Source organism: Betta splendens, chromosome 17 (assembly GCF_900634795.4).
Source record: "Betta splendens chromosome 17, fBetSpl5.4, whole genome shotgun sequence".
NCBI lineage: Eukaryota > Metazoa > Chordata > Actinopteri > Anabantiformes > Osphronemidae > Betta > Betta splendens.
Genome location: NC_040897.2, coordinates 10871787 through 10888065, shown reverse-complemented (window position 1 = coordinate 10888065; position 16279 = coordinate 10871787). Strand labels below are relative to the sequence as shown.

Here is a 16279-nt window from a genome sequence, read left to right as displayed (position 1 = left end):
TTAGTTAATTAGAGTCAATCAATCCAAACTTTGCTCACTTACCGGTGTGAAACCGGAGCATAATGAGCAGAAATCAGCATGGTGATTGGAAAACACAAATTACAGCTGTTAAAGAGAAACTCATCCACTTTTCTTCTGCTGATGCCAATGCCTGCTGCGAGGATTTAAAATTAGCGTGGCATTCCTTTAATGGATGTTGGGGGAATGCGCTCCTCTATAATTAAAAAAAAACCTGTTAATATCCTTGTAGACTAAAATAACAGGTTAGTGTGATTACATGACAGAGACGAACGGAACATGTAGGTCTGTTGACTATTGAAACCATAAATACGTTGGTATTAATTGAAGGTTTTTATTGCCAACATACAGCATCACGCAAATATCACACAGTAGTATAGAGTGTATGCGATTATATCTGTTTATCAGTATTAAACAAGTGGGGTAACGCTGCATAATGATGTGTGACCAGTGACAGTGAGGTGGTCAGCACCGCTGCTTATTCTGTTACATACGGGACAGCCTGTGTGCATCTCTGTGGTCGGGGCTACGTTCGTATTATTCCAGACATATTCCATGCACCTTACATTCATGGTGTAATGATGTGAGTAATAACCTGGTGATGTTAACAGCAGCCCCACCACAGCACCTTTATCTGATGCAGGCGTCCGGGCAGTGGGATGATGTGACCCAGCTACCAGTGGCCGCCATGTGTGTGACCTTCCTGTGGATGTAATTTCCTCTCAAGAGCTCTTGGAAGGAGAGAGCTTATGTTGTTGAGCTCATGTCATCGGGGCTGGGAACAGCAGCTTGCCATTGTATTAATTATTGTCAGGGAATCCAAGGGGTGTAGATAATACAGAATGCACTGGTTGGTCCCATTTGTTTCACTTGTCAGTGGAGTGAATAATTGGGAGTGCTGACCATATTAGACACAGAGAATTTCTAAAAGATACGACTGAAACAGTTGCAACACAAAAGTATGGCATGGAAATTAAAAAGCTTAATGTCTGAGAATTTCAAATCAGTATGGAATAATTTCTTGGCTTCCCATTGCCAGAGGAATTTACTGAAGTTTAACTTGACAATAGTAATTCAGAGTCAGAGTGAAACCTAGCGTTTAAAATATGATGCTTAATTAGAGAAACTGTTTTAAATATATTCGATGTTTTCTTTGTGACTAAACATAGTATTTGAACAGTTTCCCCTTTGTTGTGGTTCTTTCAGCGAACATGAAACTCAGACCAGTGTCACATATTTCCCCCAGCTTTACTCTGTAAGGGCTTGAGAACTTTGATACAGTTTTAGTAGAAGCGGGTTGCTAATACAATGGGGCTCATCTTGAAATTCTCCCAAGGAATAACTATCAGTCCTGCTACAGCGGCTCCAGCGTCCCCAGGTGACCGCGCCACTGAGCCCGTGCTCGCTCCATCGCACCCCACTCCACGCCTGCTGCCACCCTGAAGGTAGATGCATCACGCAGGGGAGAGTGCGCAACAGCAGCCCCCTTTCCCTCCACGGCACAGTGGCCTCCTGCAGCCCCTCCACGTCCGGGTCTCCTCTGCAGCCCCGGCCCCGGCAGCTCAGACTCTCCCCTCAGGTGAGTCTCCACACCACCTCCGTGTCTCCTCCCACCTGAACTGCACAACTGGTATCCTTTTTGTCATTTGAGAATGCCACACACACACACACACACACACACACACGCTCCTGTGCTCACTCTGGAGGGGACACCGCCTGTTCCTTTCTGCTCACCTCCCGGCTGCCGGCTGACTCTCTGAGCCGTGTCTGCGGTGGCTACGCCATGTGTGGGGATCTGGGGGTTTAAAACAGCAGGCCTCCCATACTCCCTGAATGGCAAATATAAGCGCTGCCAATTTATTACACAGTGGAAGTTTTATGAATCATGTCTGACTAAGTTTGATCTGAGATGACAAGCGTGCTCTAATCAGCCCCGATGTCTGTATATGTAGAATCTATATTTAATAGATAAACACGCGGCTGAAATCATTTAAATTAATCACAATCGAGTACAACCACTATTAGAAATGATTGCTTCCAGTATACACATTAACCCTGTTCATTAGTTTCTATGATGGGGACTCTTACTGGGAGATAGTAACTGGTCCAGGAAATGACTTAGCCCTTTAAAAGCGCATGTTACCTGTTTCCCTATCACAGCACAACCGCGTGTGAGACACAGACGTTGAATCACATTGTATTAAGACGTGCAGTTACTGAAGCTGAGGGAGATCTTCAGTTCAAATGTAACTGCTGAAAGCTTTTTAATTCTCTGTTTACTGTAACCTGCAGTTTGCAGTCATTGTCTCCCTGCAGCATTCCGTCCCTCCCTTTATTTATATTTTCAGCAGGAGGCTTTAAACTACAACACTTTTGCTAAACCACAAATTACAACTTGGACTTTTTTAGGTTGCTATACCACACCACACTTAGTTAACAAAATATTTTACAAACAAGATGATATCACCCTCTCCATGATATTAATATGATATGTTCTCTGATCTGTAAACAGCTGGTTATCTTGCTTTTCCATGATAAGAGAAAGTGCTGAGGATTTACGCTTGGTGAGCACATTTGGGCTGAATCTTTCACACGTCACAAATTGCAGATGGGAAGCAGTGATCTTGAACAGCCGATCACATTTCCGTGACCATCTGACACCTTCCATTTAGGAAAATAATACTTTCTATCTTAGCATACCCCTCTGCTGCAGCCTGCAAAAGGAATTATGCCTGGTAGACTTTGCTATTCGCAACTTTGGAGCTTCTCCTATTGTTTTGTTTCATTGCTCTGATTAGATTAAATGTTCATTCTTTAATGAGTTATCCGGAGCCACGGTAATGTCTGTGTCTGTGTGGTGTAGGCTTATTTTTCCATGTTGTTGAATGCACTAAGCTGCAAAGTATTACACAATCAGAGAATGTGCTATAACATAGGCATCGCAGAGGAGCCCCTGAGCTTACAAGGAGCTTATTATAGCACAGCACTGTAAGACGTGCTGTATATGATCTGTGGCTGCATTTTTTTCTGATTGAAAACTCAGCCCAAGTGTTGATTTTTCACCTCCTGTGCTTCAGGATATTAAGCACAAAAACACAATGTAAAGACTTTTTTAAGCCGTAGAGGTAGATATGGTATGTGAGTAATCTGACAGATAAATATGAGTCGGGTTAACTGGTACAGAGAGTTGTAAATCACTGTAGTGTGATTCTCTGTCTCAAAGGGTTTAATTAGTCTAGAAATTCTTCTCTTATCTGATGACCCTCCTTCCCTCTGCACACTGCAACAACTTACAGCCATAAAGGCCCTGCAATCTGAAGACCAGTGGCCTCAGGAGACTGAGTTGCTACAAAGAGCTGAAAGAGTTGCAAATGGTCATTTTATTGCGTTAGAATAGCTCGCTCGAGACTTGGGTAATGTAGTGCTAACTGAATGCTAGTAAAGATAACAGTATTGGGCTGCGACCAGAAATACACTGTACAAGTACAGTAGCGCTGTGAGGCGACGTGGTGATGGTGGTAAACAACGATAAAAGCTGCTTTTAGTAGTTCCCAACCACTAATTAATAGTAGAGCATTAGTAGTTCTCCCTCAGCGGCGACGCTGCTTTGAAATGCAGTGCACAGTCTAATCAGTCATCTCATACACCTCATACAATGAACGTGTTCAGGGGACGCGCAGACTTGTCAAGCCTCAAACATCAACGTGTGCTTTCATCTATCAGGGATTCTACCTATATGTGTCCTGTTATTGCATTAACGCTAGCTTGGTGTTGCTCTATTTCATAGTACATGAACAAACCCATTTATCCCTATCTGTCATTTCAGAACTTGTGAGGTATCTGTCACTTCTACTCCCGCGGGAGTTAGGGCTTATTTTCACTTTAATTGAGCTCTTTATTTAATTGACAGTTTATCCTGCCCTAATAAGTCGCACGTATCAGTCCGTGGTTGAATTTGGACGATTACGAGTTTGCTGGTTTTGATCCCGAGACCAGACTACCGGACTAATTACAGTATTAGGACGATATCACCTGGTTTTCCACTGTAGGATGGATTCAGTCTGAGATGAACTAATGAAAACAGGCTTTGACCTGAGTTAAGGCATCCAGGTTGACTTTGAGACAGGACCTGAAGCTAAGGTGTTATGACACCACCTGCAGTCACAGGACAGGGTGAAACACTGGCATCTGTGAGTTTGCCTGTCACGTTAAAACCCAAACAGCGGCCATGGTGCCGGGGCTGAATATGCACCCAGCCCTTTAACAGCGACGATGCTGCAGCAGGTTTCATTCATTTGTGCTCTCAGGCCAGAAGCTGCAGGGGGTGAGGTTGTGAAACAGGGATGTGATCAGAGGACATAATAACAGAGCACAGTGCTGTGTCAGGCTTCATTTTCCTCCCAACTTTACATCACTTTGTGTTTCATGGGTTGTATGACCCGGTGTTTATAATATAAAAAGGTGGCGGCTATTTGCTCCCTGGACATTATGTTGTATGTTGTATTTATGGCGCGTATGCAAACTTGGGTTTGCGTGGAGCACCTTCATTTGAAGGACTAGCAGGAGCAGAATGAAATGAGGGGTTATTTTGGCGATGGAGATTAAGGCAGGGGCTTTTTGTCATTTGTGCGAGACAAGCCATTCATCCATCCAGTTCACAGCCAAAAAAAGGCTGGTCCCAGAAATTAGCAGTTTCAGCTCAGCAGCAAAGTCGTCGGGCTGTGAAGGCAGAGAGAAATTGACTAATTAGCAATGCGCACTAAAACTTGACGGTTCTCTCTATAACAGCGAGGGAAAGACTCGGTTTTTCTCCCCCTTTCTCTTTTCTTTCTTCCATAGATGTTTGAAATCGCAGTCATTTACGCTCGACAGTTTTTACAATAGCCTTGAGCCATAATTTTGCGAGTCTCTCCAGCATCCATACCCCTGCATGGTCTCTCTCCACCGGCCATGCACGACCGTTTCTCTCCCCAACCGTGGATTTCCTATTACTCTCGTTACGACTCACTGAGCCCCAGGCCCAAGGATAATGATGTGTTGTTTCTTGGTAGCATAATTTGTCACACGTATATTTCTTCTTCTTCTTCTCTTGCAGAAAGCACAGCTCCCTCTCACACACTCACACACTTCTTGTTAATTCAGAAGAACAAATGATCAACGTCAACAAATAACCCGAAATAGTGACTTTGTGAGTTGGAATCAATGGTTATTTTGAGGCGCCGCCGACTGTAGACTTTAACGGAAAGGACGTTTCTCAAAAGGAGAACAAAGGAAAATTCAAGTGAGATTATTGGGAACCTGAAGGTTACTTTTCTTTTTTGACACGAGCCGAAGTCAGGTAAGTTTGCCTCCTTCTCGGGCTGCTCTCATCATTTAGTTGTGACAGGCGCTTTTGGCGAATCTGGCGACGACGCCACGACGCGCTCGCGTTAAGTTCCCTCACATTCCGCCCGCAGCCGCGGCGTCTGAGCGACCACCGCGATGCGTTTTACATGGAACTTCCCCCGGAGCTGCGTTCCCCGGAACCCTCCCCGGTGCTCAGGTACAGTAGGCTGGACGCGGAACGCGCCCGCGCCGCTCCCGACGGCTCGGCGCGGACCCACTAATTGCTTTTGTATGAGTCCGTAAACCGGGGCGACGTGCGGTGTCCTCGTCGTGGGGGGGGGCGAGCGGCGGCACGGAAGCCGCGTTCTCCGTCCGCCGGAGCGGCTGCCGCTCGCCTCCTCCTCCGGCAACTTCAGCCGCGTCGCGGCGGAGGACGCGCCGCGGCGGCGTCGTCGTCTTGCTTTCGGCGTCGCCGCTCGACCGCCCGCGCGTCTTCCGCTTTTCAGCCCTATTCTCGGGTTAAGAATGACCGCGAGCACCACGCCGTGGGAACTACTGCGTTTCTGTCGGCTGCTTTACGAGCGGAGCCCAAAGTTGAGGGCGAGCGAAGCCGTGTGGGACGTGGATTCACGCCGGCCGCCGTCGCACGCCGCGTATCGCTCGCCGGATGAACGGGGGGAAACTGTGCGATAACTTGCTCCGGGAATGTTTTTGTGTATTATTAGCGTGCATGAGCCGCGTGTGTCCTGCAAATAAATGACCCCGACCTAAATGGCGTGCACGGTTTATTTGTTGCCTAGGTGGCGTTCACAGTCAGGAAGTCATGTCCAGATCGGGCGATAGAACATCCACCTTTGACCCAACACACAGTGACACCCTCCTGCACGGGCTCAACCTCTTATGGAGAAAGCAGCTTTTCTGTGATGTAACGCTCACAGCCCAGGGACAGCAGTTCCACTGCCACAAAGCCGTGCTGGCGTCCTGCTCCCAGTATTTCAGGTCTCTCTTCTCATCCCACAATGTGATCAACAACGAGGGGAGCAAAGGGGACCAGGGAAGCAGTGGGACCCCGTCCTCCTCTCCCGATGACAAGCTGATGACCCCCAGCGCCAGGCCCATCAATAACCTGGTGCTCCAGGGCTGCTCTTCCATTGGATTACGATTAGTGCTGGAGTATTTGTACACGGCAAATGTGACTCTTTCCCTGGACACGGTGGAAGAAGTGTTGTCAGTCAGCAAGATCCTCAACATTCCCCAGATTACTAAGCTCAGCGTGCAGTTCCTCAATGACCAGATCTCGGTGCAGAACTACAAACAGATCTGCAAGATCGCCGCCCTTCATGGACTGGATGAGACCAAGAAGCTGGCCAACAAGTACCTGGTGGAGGATGTGCTGCTGCTGAACTTTGAGGAGATGTGCGCCATGCTGGACGCTCTGCCGCCCCCCGTGGAGTCGGAGCTGGCCCTGTTTCAAATGTCGGTCCTGTGGCTGGAGCATGACCGGGAAACTCGCATGCACTACGCGCCGGACCTGATGAAGAGGCTGCGCTTTGCCCTCATACCCGCGCCAGAGCTGGTGGAGAGGGTGCAGTCGGTTGACTTCATGAGGAGCGACCCCGTGTGCCAGAAGCTGCTGCTGGACGCTATGAACTACCACCTGATGCCTTTTAGGCAACACTGCAGGCAAACCGTGGCCAGCAGGTGAGAAACGCACACACACGCACACACACACACACACACACACACACACACACACAGCTATGAACATATAGGAGGAAGCAAGGCGACTAAATGCCTCCCTCTTGTTAAATTAGATCAAAGTGCAGTTCTGCCCTCTAGTCCACGTAGGTGGTCAGTCAGAGGCGTGAGGCCCAGTAAAGTGGGACCTGGGGCTTATTTCCTGTAAGAAAATGCTATCAGGGTGTTGATCGACTCCATGCCACAGTGTTTCCCTAATTACAGAGTTGCCTTATGTTCACGTGAGGAATAACAACTCTTTTTATCCTCAGATGTTTGCGCAACTGCTCACTAATTAGTGTAGACAAAGCAGATTGATGTGATACATTTGATAAATGACCATGACTACAGCAACCGATCCGATTTGATGGGCGTATTACATTTTAAAGCATGGCCTGTGTTTTCAGGTATTGTATGAGCTTGTTTGTCCTGATCAGTGCTTTGAGGGGCAGCCTTGCAGACGGGCCTGTCAGTGAACGGACTGACTGACACTGATGTTGCTGTTGCTTAGAGAACTTTCTGCAGTTACACAATTAAAGCTAAACTCTTTGGACTAATTACACGTCAGCCTGAACATTTTTATTTAGATACAATGTGCGAGCATAGGGAAAATGGAGCTGCATGTTAGAGATTTGTCCGGAACTCGAAAGCCCCACTTTGGAGCAAACAAATACAAATATCTTAATAACATATCTATTCTCACGCGCAGACTTAAATGAGCAGGGAATCAGGAATCCTCGTAATTAGTTTCACGTGCCACTGTTTCTCTCCTCTCAATTAATCACCATTATCTATGTCCAGGGGCTCATTTGCATATGAATAACCCCAAAACACTTCAGATTGGGGCAGAGGCAGGAAGAATGTACCAAGACGATGGTGATTCAGCCAGGCGTGAAAAAGTAAAATATGAAAGAGGGAAAAAGGTGAACATGCCCAAAAATAAAGGCCAGCTCCTCTTAATCCTTCTCCTGCATATTGTGATTAATTGGTGGATTAGTGCTGAAATACATTAGAGCTAGACAGTGGTCATTAGTGACATTAATGTACAGTAAAGTGTGCAGCTCTGATGTTAAATATCACACTATATAATAAATATATATATGTTCCAGCTGGTAATTTCTCACAACTGACACAGTGGTGTCACATGAATCACTGTAACCAATGAAATGGAGACATGACGGAGGCAGGTTTATGTTCTCGGTTGTGCTCTTAGCCTCCAGCATGGCACCCTGCAGCATTGTCCTTGCTGCACAGCTAATTGAAAAGATATCTTTAGAGTACAATAACCATTTAATAACACATCAGAGGAATAGATGTGCTGTTGAGCAATTCTTTGGTTAATTATAATAAACATGGCGACATATTAAACCCCACAGGCCCTGATTAGTAGTCTCGAGTAGTTGTGCTCAGACACAGAGCATTTGTTCTTTTTTCCACTCAAAGTAAAAAATCAAAGTACGTATTTGTCACAAGGCCTTGACTGTAAATGTTTGGTTCCAGGGCTTCTCACCTGTTTTGTTCTCTCTCTCAACCATTCACAACCTTTGACGTTGCAGAATCCGTTCCAATAAGAGAATGCTGCTGCTGGTGGGTGGTTTGCCCCCTGGACCCGATCGTCTCCCCAGCAATTTGGTCCAGTACTATGACGACGAGAAAAAGACATGGAAGATCCTCACAAGTGAGTAGCGAGCAGCTGGCTTCCTCCTTTACCTGAGGCAGCTCGCGTTCGTGGCTTTCATAATGAGAAATAGTTGTTCCTATAGATGAATGGAACACAGGTTAATTTCACCGAAAACGAGGGGAAGGAGTTCCCTAAATCCTTTAGGTAATAATGTCTCACTATCACTTTTAATATAAGTTTTTAATCAGAGCGTGACTTCACAGCACTGTGGAGCGTCATGCCCGGCTTCCCTTGATTTTGCAGGAATACGCTGGCAGGATGCATGATGAGATTTACTTGATTCTAATGATCTATTGTGGCAGAGATGCAAGAATAGTGAAGAACATCTTTGTGTCTTCATTATTTCCTGATGTGTATTAATACATACAGTACATAAAATTCCTCTATACGTGAGATATACCTGTAATTAGCCTGGTGTCAGTATGAACGTCAGCATTAGTGCCATAATTGGAAAACTAAATATTAGCACTAACAAAAGGACAGCAAACAGGGATGTACACCAGGATGTGGGTTACAATATTGATTTTATAATATCATGAAGCAACATGTCATCATTCCACAAACACACACATACACACAAATGCAGCCTCTGCAGAGAACATATTATGGAACCTTTGTGAATTTACAAACGCAACCCTGGAGCATCCTCCTCTTTTTTGTCTCTGTCTTACCTGACCTTTAAGGTTCACCACTATATTCTTGCCATGCTGCAAAGGTCAAGCAGGAGCTAATGGTAGCCCGTATTTGCCGTTTGCATCATCATTTCCAGACGTATCGAGTTGTCTCTTCATTTGTACTTATTAGCCTTATTCTAGGCCTGTCCTGTTTGTTGTCATCTTGGGCCCGCGTGGAGATTCGCTAACGATGTTGGACGTGTTGTGTTGCTTCTTGGCAGTTGCCTGTTTTTTATTTTATTCTTTTTTTTATTTTTAGACATGCATCCATAGCATCCTGATGCTTGTTGGTGTTTATATTGTCATTTTCCCATTAAACCCACACTCCTGGGTATAAACTGCAACAAGCGAAAGGTCAGTAGGGATTTCCATCATTCAAAACTAAAAAGTTAACACTCAAATGGTCCGTGGCCAAGTGGAAGGACAAAACTGCAAAATCATCCCCTTACACATCAGTGACCATCTGATGTAGGCTCCACACAATGGTGGTGGAATAGAAGATTATTAACATTCAATCATAACTTTTCAATGAGGCGAAACCTGAGAGGGACAGCCTTTGATTAAGACATTCATCAACACAATTTGGGCAGAGTCTGATCCCTCTTGTTGTGTCAGATAAGTCTGCTGCTCTGTGATTCGAGTGTAAAGTTTGCCATCTAGTGTACCCACTGCAGCGTGGACGAACACATGACAAAGGCAGGCAGAGGCTCAGCCACAATGCTGGATCCTTCTTCTTCTCCTCCTTTCACCCAACCACATATTAAACTCTCGCCCTTGGAAATGAACCCGGTGCACGCGGAATGGCCTAGAACAAAGGACTTCAGCTCAGTGGGAGACGATCGTAATGGTGCTAAAGGCGCGTCATGGCTGGAGCAGCAGTGGCGCATTAGCTGTGGAGCCGCTGGAGCGTGCGGAGGCTCTGTGCCGAGGCTTCTGACTCCCTCTAGTGAGCCCTGGAGCTCACTGTAGCGACTGGAGTGAAGGCGTCCATCTCGTGGAGGACGTGCTCATCCCGCCCTACGGTGGCTGTTCACCCCTGGGGTTCTGGCAAGATTTGGGAGAAGAGGGGACGGATTAAATGTAACTCATAGATAAAAAAATGTTTTCATTCTTTATAAATTATTACAGTGGTACTGTATGGATTCTAGTACTTATCCCTCTGTGGCACCTGTAGATACTGTTCAAGGTCCTAAGAACCCTCATACTGTAGCCTGACATACTGCATAGTAATAATCCTCTTTTCACGTAGGATGTGAGATGATTTTTAGTACAAGTCACTAGACATCAAATAAAAAGGCGCCCATCCATGTCCTATATACTGCTGACTGGAAGATAATGTAAATAGCATGTAAAGGAGTTCGGCAGTCGTATGGCTCGTCTTTGAGGTGCACTGGAGGCAGGCAGCGTAATCCCCTTGTTTGAGATAAAGCTGTGTTTAGAGTATGTAGCATTAGTTCCTATCGGAGACGGCTCGCTCACGCAGACTCCACAGGCACATGTCAGGCAGCCGGAGTGAGATTGCAGAGAGAGGCCAATTGGAAAGAAATGAGATTCAAGGCTGTCTAATTTTGCAGCAACTGTGATCCATCAGGCGATGGGGAGGTGACAGTGGAAATGACTGATGGAGACAGACAGGTGGGCTTTAACATTTCACTGATTTGTGCTCAAAAAGCACCGGGCCTGAGATTTATTGAGTGAACACGATCATGTTCATTATGACTGTCACCTAAGACCATTTCTCTACATCTCAATGGGGTCACTCCTGAAAAAAATGGAGCCAAGGAGGGAAGCTTAAAACATGCACAGGGACAACCCTCCATGAAGGGTCCTGTCAGACAGACAGACAGACAGACAGACAGACACACACACACACACACACACACACACACACACACACACACACACACACACACACACACACACACACACACACACAGAGTCTTCTGGAAATGAAATGAGTCTTGACATTGTTACGTGCGGTGATCAGCCCCTGTCAAACAATCGTACACTCAGCGTGACTAAATAGAACCAGTCATTGAATGACATCACCACTTGCACAAATATCCTTTATGAAGATAATGTTAGGGAACGATTTGTCGATGTTCTATAAATACTGACCTCGTTTTAGTCTGACTAGGATCTACTGAGCAACAGTTATTCACTTATTTAGTCAATCTGTCCTATGAGACAACTCGTTTTAGAATAACATAATATAACAAAGTATATAGGTAGAACAGGTTTCACTGAAGAAAATCTTTGAGTACATAGTTGACAGTAATAGTACATGTAAGCCTGCAGAGACAAAACAACTAATGAATTACTGTAAAGGTTGTGGATTGAAGGATGACTGGATTATGGGAAATGCAGAGCAGATCAACAGCACACCTGACAGCTAAATCAGAAAAGCTCACAGCAAAACAACTAAGATCCCAAATGCAAAGTCGAGGTTTGACAGGAAGGATGAAGATCAGTGAATGTGAAGCACAGTCACAAAACACACTTTGCTGTACATGTCTGCAAGGGTGTAATTCAGTGGATGCATTTAATGCATGCACGTTCAGCACGGCTTAGTCCTAAGATTGTTTAGTTGTTTATGATTTTTTTACAATATTAAAGTCAGTTCGACCTTGTGCGTTTCATGTTTCTGACCCCCTTCAAACCTTGTGTCTCGTCCAGTTATGCCTTACAACAGCGCCCATCACTGCGTGGTGGAGGTGGAGAACTTCCTGCTGCTGCTGGGCGGAGAGGACCAGTGGAACCCCAACGGTACGGACCCGGGCCCGTTCAGAGCCGACCCAGTCACTGCAGCGCTCGCAGATACTTTCACACACGCGACAGCAGATCAGCTTCGAGTGGACAAACAACACTCCGCTCCACACTTGCTAATAGCTGTTACTAACACTTAAATATTTTGGTGTGTGCTTTGTTGTCAGATGGTGAAGCTGCCTGTAAATGACCACACGCTGCCGTGCTGTACTGTCGCTACTGCTCGTCTCCTCTCGCTTGCTCCGATCCTTTACTAGTATAGTGGCGTGTGCGTATGTGTACTGTGGGTAAACAGCAGTAGACGTCCTGAGGAATTATTTAAGCGGCTTTGAACAGACTGTCCTCCAAAAGCAGGCGACTGTGCGCCTGAAAAAAGCCTTCAGTCAACACTTGTTAACACTAATAGTGGTGGGAAGCAGCATGTTAACGCTGAAAACGATCACGTGTGGGTGGTGATTTTCAGATATTATGCTTATTTTTAAACGAACACTTGCATTTACTGGTCCGCGACCAAGACTCTGGCACTGGCCTGTTTCGCTTCGCTCATCGGAAGCCTCTAAATAGCCGCTGTCGCCCGTCTCGTTTTCAGGAAAGCACAGCACCAACTTCGTCAGCCGCTACGACCCCAGGTTCAACAGCTGGATACAGTTGCCCCCCATGCAGGAGAGGTGCGTTTAATAACGGTTCTGTGTTTGATTGGACACTGACCCAAAGGTGAAACATCTGAGCTCAGAAAACGATGTCTTAATGATGTCGTCCGCCTGACGCCTCCTCCGCAGGAGAGCCAGTTTCTTCGCGTGCCGCCTGGAGAAGCACCTGTATGTGATCGGTGGGAGGAACGAGGCGGGCTACCTGTCCAGCGTGGAGTCCTACAACCTGGAGACCAACGAGTGGAACTACGTGTCGTCCCTGCCGCAGCCCCTGGCTGCTCACGCCGGAGCGGTGCACAACGGCAAGATCTACATCTCAGGTCAGTGGAGGCGCTGCCTCTCAGTCACACTCATTAACCTTTGTGAGATAGAAGCCAAATACAAGATGTATGTCACAAAACTTTACCAAGGCAGCCGTATTAGTGTACTGTAATGTTTGTTCATTTTTCAATTTCAGTCACATCTGTTTATAATGAGACTTCACAACAATAAACTGACTCCTAATTCTGCTTTATCTGCATTGCCTGTTACTTTGTTGGTTTATTAGTGAGAAACGCACCAAATAACTCTACATCATTCCTGAAATTTGTATTGATTTGATTTGATTCTGTCATATTCAAATCAGACACAGACTCATCTCTTCGACACTGACTGTCTGTGAGTCACTGGCGAACTTCATGACGTGCCATGTTATGCATCATGCGAGTCATTATATTATAAATCTAAAAGCGAATATTAATTATGACGACAATAGAGCTGGTTGTATAAGATGCTTTTAACCCTTTACGAACTGAGAAACAATGTGGTGGCAAAAGTTTAAAAGAAAATGTGGAGAATAAACTTACAAATAGTGATTTATAACAATATTTTTCACGAAGGGAACTAGAATTTTTGATAAAAAACATTAATAATGTCAGTGAGTTCACACAGACATCATTTCTCTTCTACTTTATTACCTCTCATGCAGTGGCTGTGTTTACCTGTTGCAGGAGGAGTACACAATGGCGAGTACGTGTCCTGGCTCTACTGTTATGACCCCATAATGGATGTGTGGGCCAGGAAGCAGGATATGAACACAAAGCGAGCTATTCATGTCCTGGCGGGGATGAACGACCGCTTATATGCTATTGGAGGAAACCATTTGAAAGGTGAGTGCTCCAGCCTTTCAGGAGCCGAAATGAGGATTGATGCATTTTGTTTCCAAAAACGGTGAAAGGCACGCTGCAGGCGATGCTGACCTTGATTACACCGTCCAAATCTGAGGACACTGGAGAACGAAGCAAGAAAAGCTAAACCTAATAGCAAAATAAAAGGTGTAAAATAAAATTAAATAAACTAAATGCAAAAATGAGCATTCCAGGTGCTTTAAAGTCACATACGCTTCATACCTGAACCCTCAATGCCCCAGTAACTGCCTGTGATGCACAAAGTTGCTTTCTCTTTCTCACAGGCTTTTCCCATTTAGACGTGATGCTGGTCGAGTGCTACGACCCCAAAGCGGACCAGTGGAACATCCTGCAGACGCCCATCCTGGAGGGTCGCAGCGGCCCGGGCTGTGCTGTGTTGGATGACAGCATCTTCCTCGTGGGCGGCTATAGCTGGAGCATGGTACAGTACAGTATATGTTTACAAGAAAAGATATGTGCTATTGGCAATTTGTTGACCCATAGAACTCTTCAGCTGAAGGGCTGAGCTTTCCTTAAAATATGTGCCTGTTGCTTTATTTAAAGTTTTTACAAAGTCAACCATTGTAAAAAGGGAAATGAAGTTAGTGGGTGTTTTGTTTCCTCAGGGGGCCTATAAGTCCTCCACCATCTGCTACAGCCCAGAGAAAGGAACATGGACAGAGCTGGAGGGAGAGGTGGCGGAGCCCTTAGCGGGTCCGGCCTGCTCCACAGTCATACTACCCGCCTGCCTCCCCTTCAACAAATGACAACTAATCCCAGCGAAGGGCAGCGAGGTCGGGGAGCAGCAGAGTGACTGGGGGGAGGACCACCAATAAGCAAAACACTTGTCCACAACTGTGTGACAATTTTACGGAGGCGTGTATAAATTATTTTTTTACAGGTTTGACCAGAGCACTTTCGTTATTCCTCAAAAAAACAAAAACAAATGAATTGTGTAGCTCATGTATTTAAACTCGTGTGTTTTGAGAAATGGTTTCATATTTGCTTTTTTTAAGCTGATAGTACGTGTTTTTGGCTTCTCTTCTATAGCACGCATAGTGTTGATGAATTATAGCTTTCCAATCCATTGTATCTTGTATTCAGTAGATGCATAATTCCAACATAACGCCGTGTTGTGTGATGGACTGACACTGCTGCAGAAGGGGTTCAGTAAAACTAGGGCTGGGTGAGTTGCTCTGATGATCCCAGTGTATAAATATTCCTCATGGCTCATGTTCATTTTTCTGGCTGTACCGTGACTTAACCTGCTGTCTCACCTGGCTGGATCGTTGTCTTTGTCATGGACATTTTTTAATAAAGCGCCTTCAACAGTCGTCATTGTTGGTTTGAGGCAAAGACGAGAAGGTGTCCACGTCACCCAGCCCTAATTTTGTAACTAATTATCTGTATAACTCGTTGAACGTAAGAGTTTCTTACAGGTTCTCTGCTCGACAGACTAGAACTTGCCAAACTTGTGTCGCAAGAAAAAAACTAAAGAAAAACTATTCACAGATTTACCATTGGTTCCTAAAGCTGGTTTTCATATAAGTTATACTACGACGGTACAATCAAATTGTAACTGCTCGCTCATGGATGTGTGGGGGGCATGTTTGGGGAGGAGGTGGTCCTTTGCTTTGTTCTTCTTTACAGGTTGATGTTAACCGGCCTGTTGATGAGGCCCGACGTCAGCTCCATGAAAGTCTAATCTGTAATGTATGAAAAACAAACACAGTGGCTCCTGATGCACTAACGGTGAACTCTGAATTCCGCCAATCCAGTTCACCGAAATGTAAAGTTATTAATGTGATGTGTGTTTAAAAAGAAACGTCATCACAGATGAACCCATTGCAGTCGACGTCATTAGGTTTAAAGGTTGACGCTAAATATCGATGCAGTAACTGACTTCATTCTTGTACATATTCGCTTGCAGTGAAACATTTTTGTGCACTTAACCTTGGATTTATTCTCAAATCCTGTTATGTCCTTTGCATTTTAGAACATAAAAATAAATTGAATCTTGATTCTAATGCCAATTTTGTTCTTTGACATTGAGACAGAGAATTGGTTTAATCTGTAGTTAAATATGTTTTAATGTATTTTATTTGTTTTTATTTAATCCTAACTGGAAGGTCTGAGTCGTTTGTTTAACAAGCAGCACATTGGTTTGTAAAATTCTGAAATTCTGTGAAATGAACCAAACACTTGTCACTTCGAGTGACGATGCTTGACTGAAAACACTGGACCCATAAAATGTTTGAACGA

General features: G+C 45.2%; 1 protein-coding gene across 3 annotated transcripts; it reads left to right on the top strand.

The window, feature by feature from the left end:
* The first annotated feature begins 4673 nt into the window (after positions 1–4673).
* On the top strand, positions 4674–16279 carry klhl14 (kelch-like family member 14). Of its 3 annotated transcripts, none has more exons than XM_029131885.3 (9): positions 4674–5356; positions 6144–7044; positions 8637–8758; positions 12112–12201; positions 12791–12869; positions 12981–13171; positions 13841–13999; positions 14302–14459; positions 14644–16277. In XM_029131885.3, the coding sequence occupies exons 2-9, from the start codon at positions 6167–6169 to the stop codon at positions 14782–14784; spliced, it is 1818 nt and encodes a 605-aa protein (XP_028987718.1). In that variant the 5' UTR covers positions 4674–5356; positions 6144–6166; the 3' UTR covers positions 14785–16277. The 3 variants fall into 3 exon arrangements, with proteins under 3 accessions (XP_028987718.1, XP_055360017.1, XP_028987717.1); XM_055504042.1 differs by lacking the exon at positions 4674–5356 and adding an exon at positions 5389–5560 and having other exon boundaries at positions 14317–14459; positions 14644–16279; XM_029131884.3 differs by lacking the exon at positions 4674–5356 and adding an exon at positions 5392–5560.